The sequence below is a fragment of the Podarcis filfolensis genome (genome assembly GCF_964270895.1).
Source record: "Podarcis filfolensis genome assembly, chromosome: 4".
Taxonomy (NCBI): Eukaryota; Metazoa; Chordata; class Lepidosauria; order Squamata; family Lacertidae; genus Podarcis; species Podarcis filfolensis.
In genome coordinates this window covers 84,675,756-84,689,611 of record NC_139607.1, presented here as the reverse complement: position 1 = coordinate 84,689,611, position 13,856 = coordinate 84,675,756, and the positions used below count along the sequence as shown (strand labels likewise).

The following is a 13,856-nucleotide window of genomic DNA, read 5'->3' as shown; positions in this document are numbered from 1 at the left end:
AACGGTCAAGGGTCCTTTACTTTTGCCTTTACACACAGATACCTGACAATGAAGAGGCAATATTTTCTCCTCATTGTACTGCTGGGATAGGAGGAGAGGGACTTTTCCTCCCAGCCCAGCTCTGTGATGAAGAGCAAATCCCCTCCCTTATTTACAAAGGCACCTCTCCTGCCCCCGGGACAGTGCACTTGCTAGGTCTTAGCATACAGGAAGACATGTTCCTGTCTGTGCTTGGTGCCACTTGAGAGGGAGAAGAGAAGCCTTTGCAAGTAAGTGGTTCTGGGAGGGCTGCCAGGCCATTGGAAGTGAATTCACAGGCTGCATGTGGGCTGCACATGCATCACCCCTGCTCTAGATAAACCATTCCCTGGTTTTATTTAGGGGCTCACTAATTAGCTACAAAGCTGAAGTATGTATTGAAAAGTCAAGCTGCTATGCTGGGTGTGTTCACCATTCTCTGGGTGTTGGGTGGGAAGCCTCCAGATCAGTCATGGGTTATGGTGTCCACTACCAATTAAAAATATAATAGTTACTGAACACCAGTCCATGATGATCCATTGTATTTGGTTTAGTAGCAATTTTTTTAATGTATATTTCTAGCTTCTTCAAGCATTTCAGAAATACAAGGAGTTAGTAAGACGCCCAAGCATTAGCAAAGAATTAATTTTAGAAAGAGAAACTTTGTTGGCGAAACTACAGGACTCGGTCAAAGGTAAGAAATACAATTGTTACTTTTGAAAATATGCATTAAAATATTGTAAGGTTTGATTGTTCACTTCATTAATGTATCATGCTTGTTTTTCAATTGGGATAAATCTAATTGCATCTTTCATGATGTACCCCACACTGAGATCTGCTTGGAAAAGAAGAGTAGGTTAAAATGGTTATGAGTGAAAGATCACATGGTGAGAAAATCAGGGTTGAAATTTTATGGAAGGAATGCATATTCATACTTAAATTTTGCAGTTTAACAAATTCAGCAGAAGCTAGGACATACCAGTATAGAACTTTTTCAAAATGTTAGTCAAACTCAAGCCTTTTTAAGCTGGGCACAAGGAGAAGAAGTTCAGTGATTCTAGAGCTGTCAGTAATATTCACTAACAATTTGCTTTTTACTGTTATACAGATTATCAAACAGATTTTGAGGCACGATGCCATGGTACTCCTGGTGAAGCATCAGGACCACTTGCTGGCAAAAATCTTTCTGAAGTTGTGAATAATATTGTTTGGGTGCGCCAGCTAGAATTAAAGGTACCAATTAAAATAATTAAGCAGATTAAATAAATACATAGAAATTCACAATAACATAAAAACACAAAAATACCCAATTCAACTCAGTATTTGGCACTAAATATCACCACTGTAACCAGAGAATCAAAGAGTCAGTACCAAGGATCGTGAAATACTTGTGTGTTTGTGTGTGTGTGTGTGTGTGTGTGTGTGTATATATACACACACACACACACACACCTTAAATAGTCATCCAAAACACTCCGTAGTTGCTGCCATCTTGATCCCTGTTAATCCAAGTAACAGGGAGAGTATTCCATAATGGAATAGGCTCTCCTCCACACCCCCATCAGATGGCATCTACAGGTTATTGCATGGTCAGGAGGGTCCAAATAGATTATTTTGTTCTTTTTTAAAAAACTGCTGTTGTGGGTTCCTCAGTACAATAAACTAATGCCAAAGTCCCCTTTTAAAAATTATGTATTTATTTTTACTGCTTGCTTCTCTAGGTACCCTGCTGAGATACAGTAGTACCAAAAATTATTTATTGTGGGCTTTCAATATTCATACACTTTTTTATTAAAAAGAGATCTTTCTATATATATTTATGTACTAACCACTCCTGTGAGCCCCTTGCTGTGATTCCATGATGCCCCCCTTTTTTGTGACCCATCGATTCACAAAATATGCACACTTCTTAAAATTGGCTACACTGACTTTTACATTGTGACATTCGTCTCCTGGAGGGTTGACCATGGGTCGGTGTGACCCTCTTACTGAAAATGGCTAGGTACTCCAGTGGTGGTTACATTATTTCAAGTCTCATATAGAACACAATCTAGATTGTGCTCTTTGAGAGAAAATGTAGGTGCACAGCTCTCCACAAGTGTAAGGGAACCTGATAGTTTGAGCAGGTTTAGGCAGTCTGTAGTCTGATATTCTGAATAATAAATTATTGTCTACATGCTAAACTACATGCTAAACTTCCAATCTTTGAACATTCAAGGTAGATGATGCCATTAAGATCGCAGAGGCCCTACTTTCAGACCTGTCCGGATTTCACAATTTCCGACGAACTGCAGATGATCTTCTAGAACATTTTAAAGTATATGAACAGGAACAATTTGATTATTGGTCCAGGGACATTCAGGCAGGGTTGTCAAACCCCAAGTCTGGTCTTTGGTAAGTGTAAAAAAAATTGCCTTCAGACTCTTCAATGCTGTGATTCTAAGAGCAACTCTAGAACCTGTAGTTAAGCATTTTAGTAGGATAAGGTTTGAGTCAAGCAGGTGCATTTTAAAAAAAGATCTAAAGCATCTCTCTAGAGGACTAAAGAACCCAGATCATGATGGCAGAACTTTTACAGAACGATTTACAACTGTTTTGGGTGTCCATGCAAATTGCAGATGCGAAAACTAATTTTGCTTCTTGCTTCTCACTTCTTGCATGAGGTTCTTCTTCTGAAATGAGCTATTAAGTTGTAGAGCAGGAAGTAATTGCTTAACAGGGGGAATGGCAATGTTGCTCAGCATTGAGAACAGTGCAATGACTCCATCTGTTTTGCTCATAGACCCTCCTCCGCCATGAGGAAGAGTTTGAAGACCTTCACTCCAGTAGCTTGTTGTAGGGGACATTAAACTGAGGGAAACTTGCACTCCCTTGAATGTTCCTAGCAAAGAAAGGAGCAAAAAAGCAGTGTGGCTTCTGTTACTTCATTGAGGAGAGGAGTGAGCCTCCTTCAGTAGAAATGTGTGTGAAACACAAATGATGAGTGGATGCATTCCATCGCTTCCACTGAAAAAGCTGTAGCTGCTTTCACTGCTTTCCTCATTACGGGCTGCCTCTTTCACAGTGCTCTGAGTGAAAGTGCAAGTTCTCACACAAATTCATTCTCACTCACCTGACTGCCTCTACCACCAGCTCCTCATGAAGGGAAGGGTTAACAGATGGCAGCTGCAGAGACGCTAGGTGAGATCCACAAAGGAGAAGAGGCTTCACTGCTTCTTCCATGCTTGGGAACCCTGCTCAATGTGAGAGGGTTGGGATCCTAGTTGCTTTGTTGCATGTTAGAGAGAAATAAGGTGGGGGTGGTGACGTAGGCAGAGTAGCTGGACATCCCTAAAGGGCTGGCAAAAAGCGAGGAAGCAGAATAGCCGCCTGCATTCTCAAGTGCCCATGTGAAATAAGGAAACCACGACTGCGGCACTTTCTTAATCCTTCCAACCAGAAGAGGAGGTAGCAGCGGTAAAAATGTTTGGCATGTGCAGTATATTTTATGCCTTTATTATAGCTGTGGCTTAGAATGGAAACAGCTGGCATAGGTGATAGCCAGTTCAGCCCCTACATTCCAGTTTATAGTGCAGACTATATTGCTACTGAAAAATAATGTCTAGTAATGGAAATGCTTTGGTTTAGCTTACAGGCCAGCAGTCCTGTTATGGAACTTGATCACTCTGATGGAGCATTAAAAATACATTATTCAGATCGCTTGGTGGTGCTCCTAAGAGAAGTGCGTCAACTGTCTGCGCTTGGCTTTGTTATTCCTGCCAAAATACAGCAAACTTCAAGCACAGCACAAAAATTCTGCAAACAAGCAGTTATTCTCAAGCAGGTATGATACCACAAGCTAGAAGTTCTGACTCTACTGTGCACTGTCAATCTGAATGGATTGGTTCTGTCTAGGATGGGGCTCATGGTAAATTTACCTTGAGTATCTGCTTCTGTTAGAATATATTTTATGAGAGTACAGAGTAAGGAGTAAGTTCAGCCCCAAAAGGTGTTGAAATTGTATCTAGTTCTGAAACAAAGGGTATGGTGGAATTTGAACTAAACTTTGCACCCAAACATAGATGTGCTTGATGTAAATTACAGTAATATTTGTCAAATGGTGGTCCTCAGTGCTCACTGCATCCTCTGTTGCCTGCCCTTCCCGCTGGTAGTGCTGCAGCCTTTTGATTCCCTGAATGCTAAGTACATAGTCATGTGCGGGAGGTGGTTAGAGAGTGAGGCTGTAGCGTGGAAATTTGGAGGGATGAGAAGAAAAGAAAGACAGGAAACAGATGATGGAGAAATTAAATCTGAGAGAAATAATGGGAAGTGGAGGGAGAGGGCAAAAAGGATGGATGGACTGAGGAACAGGACAAGAGCCTGGGATTTCTGCTGTGCCTTCTGCTCCTGTCACACAAACTAGTGCTCCCTTTTACCCGCCTGGTCTTCTGTTGACTAATTCTGCAGCAACAGCTACCGTATTTTTCGCACCATAGGACGCTCCGTCCCATAGGACGCACCTAGTTTTTTTGGGGGGAAATAAAGGAAAAAAATTTTCCCTTTATTTCCCCCCCAAAAGCAGGTCAGGGAAACCGAACCAGGTCGAGGAACAGCGGGATGGTGGCGCTGCGCCTCCCTGCTGTCCCCCAGCTTGTGGGGCTGGCTGATGTCTGCCTGGCGCGCGGGGCGCTCTGCTTCAGCGGGCCCCACCTGCCAGGCAGCAGGCTGCTATCCGCAGCGTGGGGAGCCCTGCGGGGAACTCCTGCAGGGCTCCCCACGCTGCGGGTGTCTGCCCAGCGTGAGGGGCGCTCTGATTCAGGGCGCCCCGCCCGCTGGGCGGCAGGCTGCTATCCGCAGCTTGGGGAGCCTTGCGGGGAACTCCTGCAGGGCTCCCCACACTGCGGATGTCTGCCTGGCGCGAGGGGCGCTCTGCTTCAGGGCGCCCCTCGCGCCGGGCGGCAGGCTGCTATCCGCAGCTTGGGGAGCCTTGCGGGGAACTCCTGCAGGGCTCCACATGCTGCGGATGTCTGCCTGGCGCGAGGGGCGCTCTGCTTCAGGGCGCCCCTCGCGCCGGGCGGCAGGCTGCTATCCGCAGCGTGGGGAGCCCTGCGGGGAACTCCTGCAGGGCTCCCCACGCTGCGGGTGTCTGCCTGGCGCGAGGGGCGCTCTGCTTCAGGGCGCCCCACCCGCCGGGCGGCAGGCTGCTATCCGCAGCTTGGGGAGCCTTGCGGGGAACTCCTGCAGGGCTCCGCATGCTGCGGATGTCTGCCTGGCGCGAGGGGCGCTCTACTTCAGGGCGCCCCTCGCGCTGGGCGGCAGGCTGCTATCCGCAGCTTGGGGAGCCTTGCGGGGAACTCCTGCAGGGCTCCCCACGCTGCGGATGTCTGCCTGGCGCGAGGGGCGCTCTGCTTCAGGGCGCCCCTCGCGCCGGGCGGCAGGCTGCTATCCGCAGCTTGGGGAGCCTTGCGGGGAACTCCTGCAAGGCTCCCCACGCTGCGGATGTGTTCCCGAAGCGCCGGGCGCTCTGCTTTCAGGGCGCCCAACGCTCCGGGAAGCAGGCTACCATCCGCAGCCTAGACACGGCTAGCGGAGCGCTAATCCCGAAGTTTGGGGCGTGCGGAGCTCAGCGCGCCCCAAGCTTCGGGATTAATGCAGCACTCCGCTAGCCGTGGGAGAGCTGGGTCTCCCATGGCTAGCGGATAGCTTCCTGAAGCCTGGAGAGCGAGAGGGGTCGGTGCGCACCGACCTCTCTCGCTCTCCAGGCTTCAGTGAAAGCCTGCATTCGCTCCATAGGACGCACACACATTTTCCCTTGCTTTTTAGGAGGGAAAAAGTGCGTCCTATGGTGCGAAAAATACGGTATTTGCTGTCTGTCTGAACAGCCTGGTTTTGGGCAAGAGTGTATGTGTGTGTGTGTGTGGCAAGGTGGGTGGGGAGAAAAGATGGAACTGAGTAAATGTGGTTGGGGGACAGGGAAGATTGCCGGGGAATGGTCTCTCTTCTTCAGAGAAAGGACCAGAGGAGGCACTGAAGGAAATTTGAAAGATAAAAGTTAATATTTAAAAAAAAATTAAAAAAAATGTAGTGAGGACAGAGAGGAAGGGGATAAGAGAAGGAAGTTGTTTTAGTAGGAAGAAGAATATGAAAGACGCAGAGAGGATGGATGAAAGAGAGCACCAAGGAGATAGAAAGTTTGTAAACATCTTTTCTCCGAAGGTGATGAACACATGGTGTGATAGGTTATGCTGCCCTCTTGTGCCCAAACCATTCAGCGTAATGTTATAATGGACTCAAGTGATTTGGCTCTCCCTAGTGCAAGTAAATAAATTAAAAAGTCTGAGCATATCCTGGACACATACAATTTTGAGGATTGTCTGACTGATTTTTATAAGCAAGGGCAAATGGCTTAGTAATAAATAGTGGCAGAATGTATGCTGGTGTCTTGTGATTGAGGCTAACATTTCACGCACTTATTGTAGAGTATTAGCTGTAAATGTTTATCTAGTTTAGGTATGGTAGAAGCAATAAAGAAGGGGATATATATGTGGCCATTGTATCTGAGTCTCATGGTCTTTCAAGTCGTTAGATTGACGTTGCAATCTTGTGCACACTTACCTTGGAGCAAGCCCCCTTGAATACAGTAAGACTTAACCTGTGGTTAAACATGAATATGCTTGCACTATGAGTTGCTTTTCTGTTTAAATGAAATGGAAACAATATTCTAAAGAATAGAGAAAAATACATTTAAATTTAGACGTGGTGCTTATGCATAACAGACTTCATCTGCTTTGTTTTTATAGGTCGCACATTTTTACAACAGTATTGATCAGCAGATGATTCCAAGTCAGAAGCCAATGATGCTACAGTCTGCTTTAGCATTTGAACAGATAATTAAAGTAATATAATTTTTATTGTTTCAATATTTTATTACTCCCGGAAGCTGTCTTGTATATTCCCTGTTTTGTTTATTTCCTGTGCTGTCTGTCTTTTGGCCACTATTGTTCAGTATGTCTGATTACATCTCTTCATGTCCATGGCTATTGATGTTTTGCATGGAATTTCAGAAGACGTAGAGGAGGAAATAAATGCCTTTGTTGTAGTAATCATGTTGTTTGAAACATACGTATTTACACCAGTTTGTTTTCCTCTGAAAGCCATTGTTAGGGAAAGTGGACTTGAGCATCAATTCTCTTTCACTGGAGCAAGTTATCCCAAAATGGATTTACCCCTACTTGCTCTATGTCAGTCACTACAAATATTTAAGCTTCTGTTAGTGGAGATCTTACTCAGTTTCCAGTCATGTCTGCTTTATTTACTGGGACTGCAATCTTATTCACATTTACTCATTGTTGTCCTGGTGTTTTAAAACTCCTTTGGAGATGACATGCTTGGTGATATTTTAATATCAATTATATGCCCCTTCCCTCCATAACTGCATGTCCATATATGCTATCCATCTATTATGGAGTCCTGGAGTTGAAACTATAGATGGGTCCTACTACAGTGTCAAGGCAAGAACAGTGACATTGATAAGGTGGTTGTCAGTGCTATTCATAAAGCTTTGAAACTGTAGCAGAATTGCAGTGGTAAAGGGGGAAACTTGTCAGTTTCATGTTTTCATTCATGTATGTCATGTGTATAGCCAGAGTACAGCAGTATTATACTTACACAGCTTTGATCATCATCTGTGCAGATAGCCCAGTTACAATTTCATGGTAAAAATGATAATCCCCTGTGTCTGTTTCTCCTCTTATTTCTCTGTAGAGCAGCAATTGCATTGGCACATGAGAGGACAGGGAATGTTTTTTCTAGCAGCAGCTAACAGGAACTCAATTGAGAGTAATTTTATTTGCCTTGAGCAGTGGCAGTGCTCCCTTTTATGAACAAACAAGTAAATATTTGCATGCACTTCCTTTCTTTGATAGCATTCGAAAGCAGAGGGACAGATAACATGGGATAATCCTAAAGAGCTTGAAGCATATATCAAGAAGCTTCAAATTGCAGCAGAACGGCTTGCTACTGAAAACAGAAAATTAAGGAAATGGCATACTAATTTCACAGAAAAGGTATGCTTGACTGGCATCTATTCATTTGCTTTATTATTTCCTTCCACCTGATTGATGACCACATTTAGTATGTTTTGAATTCTTCTTGATAGGTTGTTGGGCTCATGAACATAGATCTGCTTCGGCAACAACAGCGCTGGAAAGATGGCTTGCAGGAACTCCGAGGGGTGTTTTCCAACCTTGAGTCACAGGCATGGTTACAATCTTACTTAACTGCCACTAATATTTAAGTGAAAATAAATACACATGTATTTATAGGTGAACGTGTGGAACTTTTTGTACAAAATGTTTGTTGAAAGCTGTCAGTTCATCAAGAATATGGATACATTTGGAAATAGACTAGGTTCATTGTTGCTTTGCAACTCACTGACTGGCCTGAACCAAGGCATTATCACACATAACTTTCCTTACAGTTCCTGGGAAGATTCAAAAACTAGATAAGCCAAAGGGATTAGTTCAACTCTCTGCTGTACTGTAAGATATACCATAGATACCAAATCCTCTTAGTTGCCGGGATAATCTTTTCTTGAAAAGGAAGGTGGTTTCTAGGCAGTCTTCTGAGTCAATTAGTTCTCATGGCGAACTGCTTCTATGGTAGGACTTCTTAACCGTTGACTGTGTTCTAATATTGTCAAATGATAGGGTTTCCTTGCACGTGACATGAAAGCATGGAGGCTGCACTGGAACCATCAATTGTATAAAGCTCTGGAGCATCAGTATCAAATGGGCTTGGAAGCACTCAATGAAAATTTACCAGAAATAAACATTGATCTAACTTACAAGTAAGTTTATTTCTTTCAATTAGCAAAATCAACAACAATACGTACATTTCCATACCTACTAATATAGTAATATAGTAAACCTGGCTGGTCCATGGTATGTGATTCTAATCGCTAATGTATTTTAAAAAACATTTTTTCAGACAAGGAAGAATACAGTTTAAACCTCCTTTTGAAGAAGTACGAGCAAGATATTATAGAGAAATGAAGAGATTCATATCTATTCCAAACCAATTTAGGGGCGTGAGTGAAACTGATGAGGAGTGCATTTTTTCTGTCATGACTGAAAGAAACGCAAGTGGATTTCTCACCACTTTCAGTAAAGCGGAAGACTTGTTCCGAAGATTGGCAGAAGTTGCGGACCAATTTAAGGTGCAGAAATAGTTGCATTTGCTTCAAGGGCTTTTAAACATGGGCTTAGAAGCAGCTTAACCTTCATTTATATTCCATTCTGCTTAGTCAAGCACCAGAGTGCTTCTTCACTTCATGTTGCAATCACATTTGTTGCAGGTCATGTATTTATATTGCTTGCAATAAACATGTAAGGTATATAGATTAGAAATGCATCTCTTAAGGGCATGCACCAGAGTGTGCTGATTGGCTGTGTCTTCCTAGCACATGTCTGCTGCATGCTAATTGATGCACATCTGCTAGCTGCTTGAACTTACTTACTCAGATATACAGTGGTACCTCGGGTTATGTACTTAATTCATTCTGGAGGTCCGTTCTTAACCTGAAACTGTTCTTAACCTGAAGCACCACTTTAGCTAATGGGGCCTTCCGCTGCTGCTGCGCTGCCGGAGCACAATTTCTGTTCTCATTCTGAAGCAAAGTTCTTAACCTGAGGTACTATTTCTGGGTTAGCGGAGTCTGTAACCTGAAGCGTATGTAACCCGAAGCGTATGTAACCCGAGGTACCACTGTAAATTCCACTAAAATCAATGGGAGTTATTTGTAAATTTGCTTAGAACTGCAGCCTTTTGTTCTATATATCAAATATAAAATATAATAATTGCTGTTCAAATTTTTTGATTATTAGAGATGGATTGCCCACAAATATTCAACAAATGTTTAGTAGGAGGTTCTTAGGTGTGGCTATGACATGCTAACCAGTAGGATTTGGCTGAAGCAGTGCAAATATGGTGTATAAAGGAACTTCTGTTACGAGCTTCAATCCCACAAGGCACTTAATTTGAATGTCAGCACTTGTGAACTAGAGTTCTTTCAGAATTTTCTTTTGGATTAGCTGTCTGACCTTAAGTGTAGAGTTTTGGAGGAGAAATTTGAAAAGAAGCTATGGGAATGTGGACATCGTTGCATGACCAGCTGCTTAAGAAACAGCTGGAACATGTGAATCTCAGCTATTGTGTTTAAAATGATTAATTCACCAGGGGTGGCTTTAAGGGCCAGGTATACACTGTGTGTGTAGACAGGCTGTAAGATTTCTGAAATGTCCAGATAGATGGTAGGACAGTGATCTGAGACTTGCAAACACAGAGGCCTTTAGAGTCCTGCAGTTCATCTCATTTTTTGGCCCCATGAATGTGTGACCATTTAAATAAACAGTGTACCTCCTCTATCTAGCATGAGATGCCATCATGGACAGTGAAACTGCAGGGAGTGTATACCTACAGTTTCTGGTATGAAAAGATGGGATTGTGCTTTGATTTATGATGTCAAGGGTTCATGTAGGTAAGAGCCAACTTCATCAGAGTCATTTGAGTCATGCTTTGTTTGCCTGTTTAGAAAATTAGCGTTTTGTTTAAAAAAAATATGTTGAGTATTTTACACAAAGGACCTTTCATCTTCTCTGTTATAAAAATATGGATGCTACGGCAAAGGAGTGGGTTATAATTGGACAAGTCGATATGGAAGCTCTGGTGGAGAATCATCTTTTCAATGAACAGGACTGGGAAAAAAATTTCAAAGCCCTAAAAGTGCGAGGAAAAGAAGTGGAGCGCCTTCCAAGGTATTGTACCCTGGAAGAACTATAAATGAGTAATAGGTTCCTGCATGTGTTAGTTTTGATAGCATGGACTGTATGAGCAAATTCATTTTATGCCTGAATAATCTGTCAGTGGAAATTGGGAGGTGGAGGAATCTCATTTGGGGTAATTTTTAGTTTTGAGTGGACGTGGAACAGATCAAAGTTATTAGGCATACTCATGCAGGAAAGTACTTATTGAGATAATTTAGTCACAGGATGTTTAGGGCTATAGTGATTAAAACCAGAATCTTGAACTGAGTCTCATGATAAATTGAAAATCAGAGAAGCCAGTGCCAGGTCAGTCTAGTCAAAACCTCTCTAAAGAGAGTTAAACCACAATTTGAATGATTGGTGTGTCTGATGTAGAGCAATGTGGGGCAACCTTCTGGTGTCCCAAAAAGCTGAACAACTTGGGGATGCACATGAATGTTATCAGCACTCTTTCCCCTTTGAATTTGAATTTGCATGCTCTGCGCTCCTTTGCCCTGCATGCATGAGAGGAGCTTTCAAATAAACTAGCTTCTTGTTATAGTCAAATATGAGAGACTTTAGTTTCTTCTAATTGTGGTTAATTAATGAACCAAGCTATTAAACCACAAACAGGTTTATTTATTCATAAGCAATGCGAAAAGCTTTCAGTAATCTCTTCTTGAATGTGAAAGAGATGGTGGAGGTGTGGTAGAAGAGTCAGAGGTTTGTTCAGGCTCATGCTTATGACAGCCCATGGTTTGTTGTTACAACTGAATAAGACAAATGGATCATATTTCAAATCTGTACAGTTTAAAGTTTATTTTAAACTCTGTATTCTATATTATTATATAATTGGTTGTCTTAATTCTTGAAGCACTGTGAAGGTTGATTGCATAATAGTGAATTGCAACCCTGTGAAGTCTATGATTGATGATCTTATCCAGAAGTTGTATGATGTTCTCGTGATGTCTTTGAGAAAGTCCATACAAGGTAATGCTCAAAAGAGAGAAACGTTCTTGCTAAAGTTTTAGAAAATAGCAATAAATTGTTCACTCCTGCTCCCTCTGTGAAAAACAGTTACCTTGCATAGCATTATTTTAGTTATCAGATATGTTGTGACATATAGTGACTCTGGTGGGCGTGCTGGCCTGGCTTTTGAAAAGTAACATTTGTGCATTTGGTTGCATCATTCATAATAACCTTTCATAATAAGAGCGATTATTTTGTACATTAAACAGTCTTATCCCACATCCATCTTTTGCTGCTCAGTAAGTAATATTAACTGCAGTGGGACTAAGCATTCTTAAGTGATATTTCACCAATTAAACTGTTTTGGGTTGTACTGTTATTAAGGGCTGTGCATTATGTCTAGTTACAGCCCCAATTTTTAAAAACTGTTAAAATCCAGTACGATGCTTTTGTCTGGTTGCTTATGCTGTTTTCCTTGTGGGAGGAAAGAAAGAAAAGACTTTCCCCTGCTGTACCATTTGTGTTGTGTTAAACCAAAACTTTTGTTTTCTATTTTCCTTTGTTTAGGTCATCTACATGATATTTCTTCATTTCTCAATGATGCCATGAAAACCTTGATAGCAAGGCCCCAAACTGTAGATGAAATAACAGAAGATAATTTAAAATATAAAAACCTAAAAGACAAAAAAGAAGAGGTAATTTTTTTCTGTACTACCAAGTCTCCCCTGCATGGAGGGGGTCGTTGTAGGATACAACAGACCCTCTCTTGGCATTGCATATGGGCATTCAACATGCTAAGTGGTCATGGTGAATGGGAGACCTTTCATATCCCTGTACAGTTCTCCTCGCTCTGCTTGGTCAAGGACGCAAACATCAGGCTCTTGTTCCCTGACCAAATGGAGGTGCCTGGCCAGGTAGGGGATATGGGATGTGATTACAGGTCTATTGTCCTTTGAGTGAATGAGTATCTCAGGTGGGGTGAGCGCCATCTAGTGTTTGCAGGCAGGATTTCAGTTGAATAAGAGATTTCTGCTGTCACCTGGCCAGCCCCTACCAGTTTTTACTTCTGCCTTCATGCTGAGAGTTTTTTCTGTGCTTGTTTGTGGTTTAAAAAGAGTGGTGTTTGCAGTGCCATTTGTGTGGGGAGTGGGACTGCTGGGTGAGCCTGGGCCTGTTTTATGAGGGCCACTCCATTGATTTCATTGTGTGGCTTGACTTAACAGCACCCTTTTTGCTGGTGGAACTTATACCAGATCGTCAGATCATGTTACCGAGGTGAATTGGCTTAGCACCTAGTGTAAGGTACCCCCCCCCCATTCCTGCCCCTTTCCCATCATTCACCTGGAGCCTTCACCTTTTCAGGACCTACACTGACTTGAGATCCACCAGGATCAGGTAACTGATGCCTTGTTCAGTCAGCGTGAAAGACTTAAGCTGCCATATCTCTGGCTGAATGACAATTGTACCCAAAGTCTTGCTCAATATAAAGAAAAATAAAGAAACTTGGAAAACTGTTGGGGGCAATTTATTGCAGTTTGAATAAATCTAAAACAAAGGTTAATGTTGTAGCATTTACTGGCATAAACAAATACGTTGGCATTGACAATTTTACTAATTAAAAAACCTCTTTGTTTAGATCTTCCGTCTCTTTCAAGAAGCAGAAGGTAAAAACAAACTTCTGCGAACTGTGGCTGGTGGGGGCATTGAAACAATTGGCAACCTGAGAGCTACGTGGGATAAATTTGAATTAATGATGGAAAGTCATCAGCTTATGATAAGAGAGCAGGTAATTTGGGGTGAATTGTAAACATTCCCCCCTTTAGTTGTGCATGAACATCTTTTGATTCTGTCAGGGATGGGACCGTTTTTCAGCTTGAGGGCAGTATTTCCTTGGGGGCAACTTTCCGGGGGCCACATGCCAATAGTGGGCAGGGACTGGAGGCAAGAGTGGGGAGAGCAACACGTGTAAATTTTACCTGTGTACATTAGGCTATTTCCTGCACACCCACATCCCCCTCTAGTCTTCATCAAGCAAGAGTTGTTAACAGAATAGCCTGCTGGATCAGGCCAGTGGCCCATCTAGTCCAT

The 13,856-nt window shown here is 42.7% G+C and overlaps 1 protein-coding gene across 1 annotated transcript in view; it reads left to right on the top strand.

Moving 5' to 3' along the window:
• The window catches only part of DYNC2H1 (dynein cytoplasmic 2 heavy chain 1), a 144,528-nt gene that overhangs the window by 9,625 nt on the left and 121,047 nt on the right, over positions 1-13,856 (top strand). Inside the window, exons 9-21 of the mRNA XM_083608904.1 lie at positions 601-712; positions 1,127-1,251; positions 2,237-2,412; positions 3,646-3,841; positions 6,798-6,893; positions 7,923-8,063; positions 8,156-8,254; positions 8,706-8,845; positions 8,986-9,214; positions 10,684-10,811; positions 11,674-11,789; positions 12,336-12,463; positions 13,405-13,554. Coding sequence (XP_083465030.1) covers positions 601-712; positions 1,127-1,251; positions 2,237-2,412; positions 3,646-3,841; positions 6,798-6,893; positions 7,923-8,063; positions 8,156-8,254; positions 8,706-8,845; positions 8,986-9,214; positions 10,684-10,811; positions 11,674-11,789; positions 12,336-12,463; positions 13,405-13,554 — 1,836 coding nt within the window. The remainder of the gene's footprint in view (positions 1-600; positions 713-1,126; positions 1,252-2,236; positions 2,413-3,645; positions 3,842-6,797; positions 6,894-7,922; positions 8,064-8,155; positions 8,255-8,705; positions 8,846-8,985; positions 9,215-10,683; positions 10,812-11,673; positions 11,790-12,335; positions 12,464-13,404; positions 13,555-13,856) is intronic.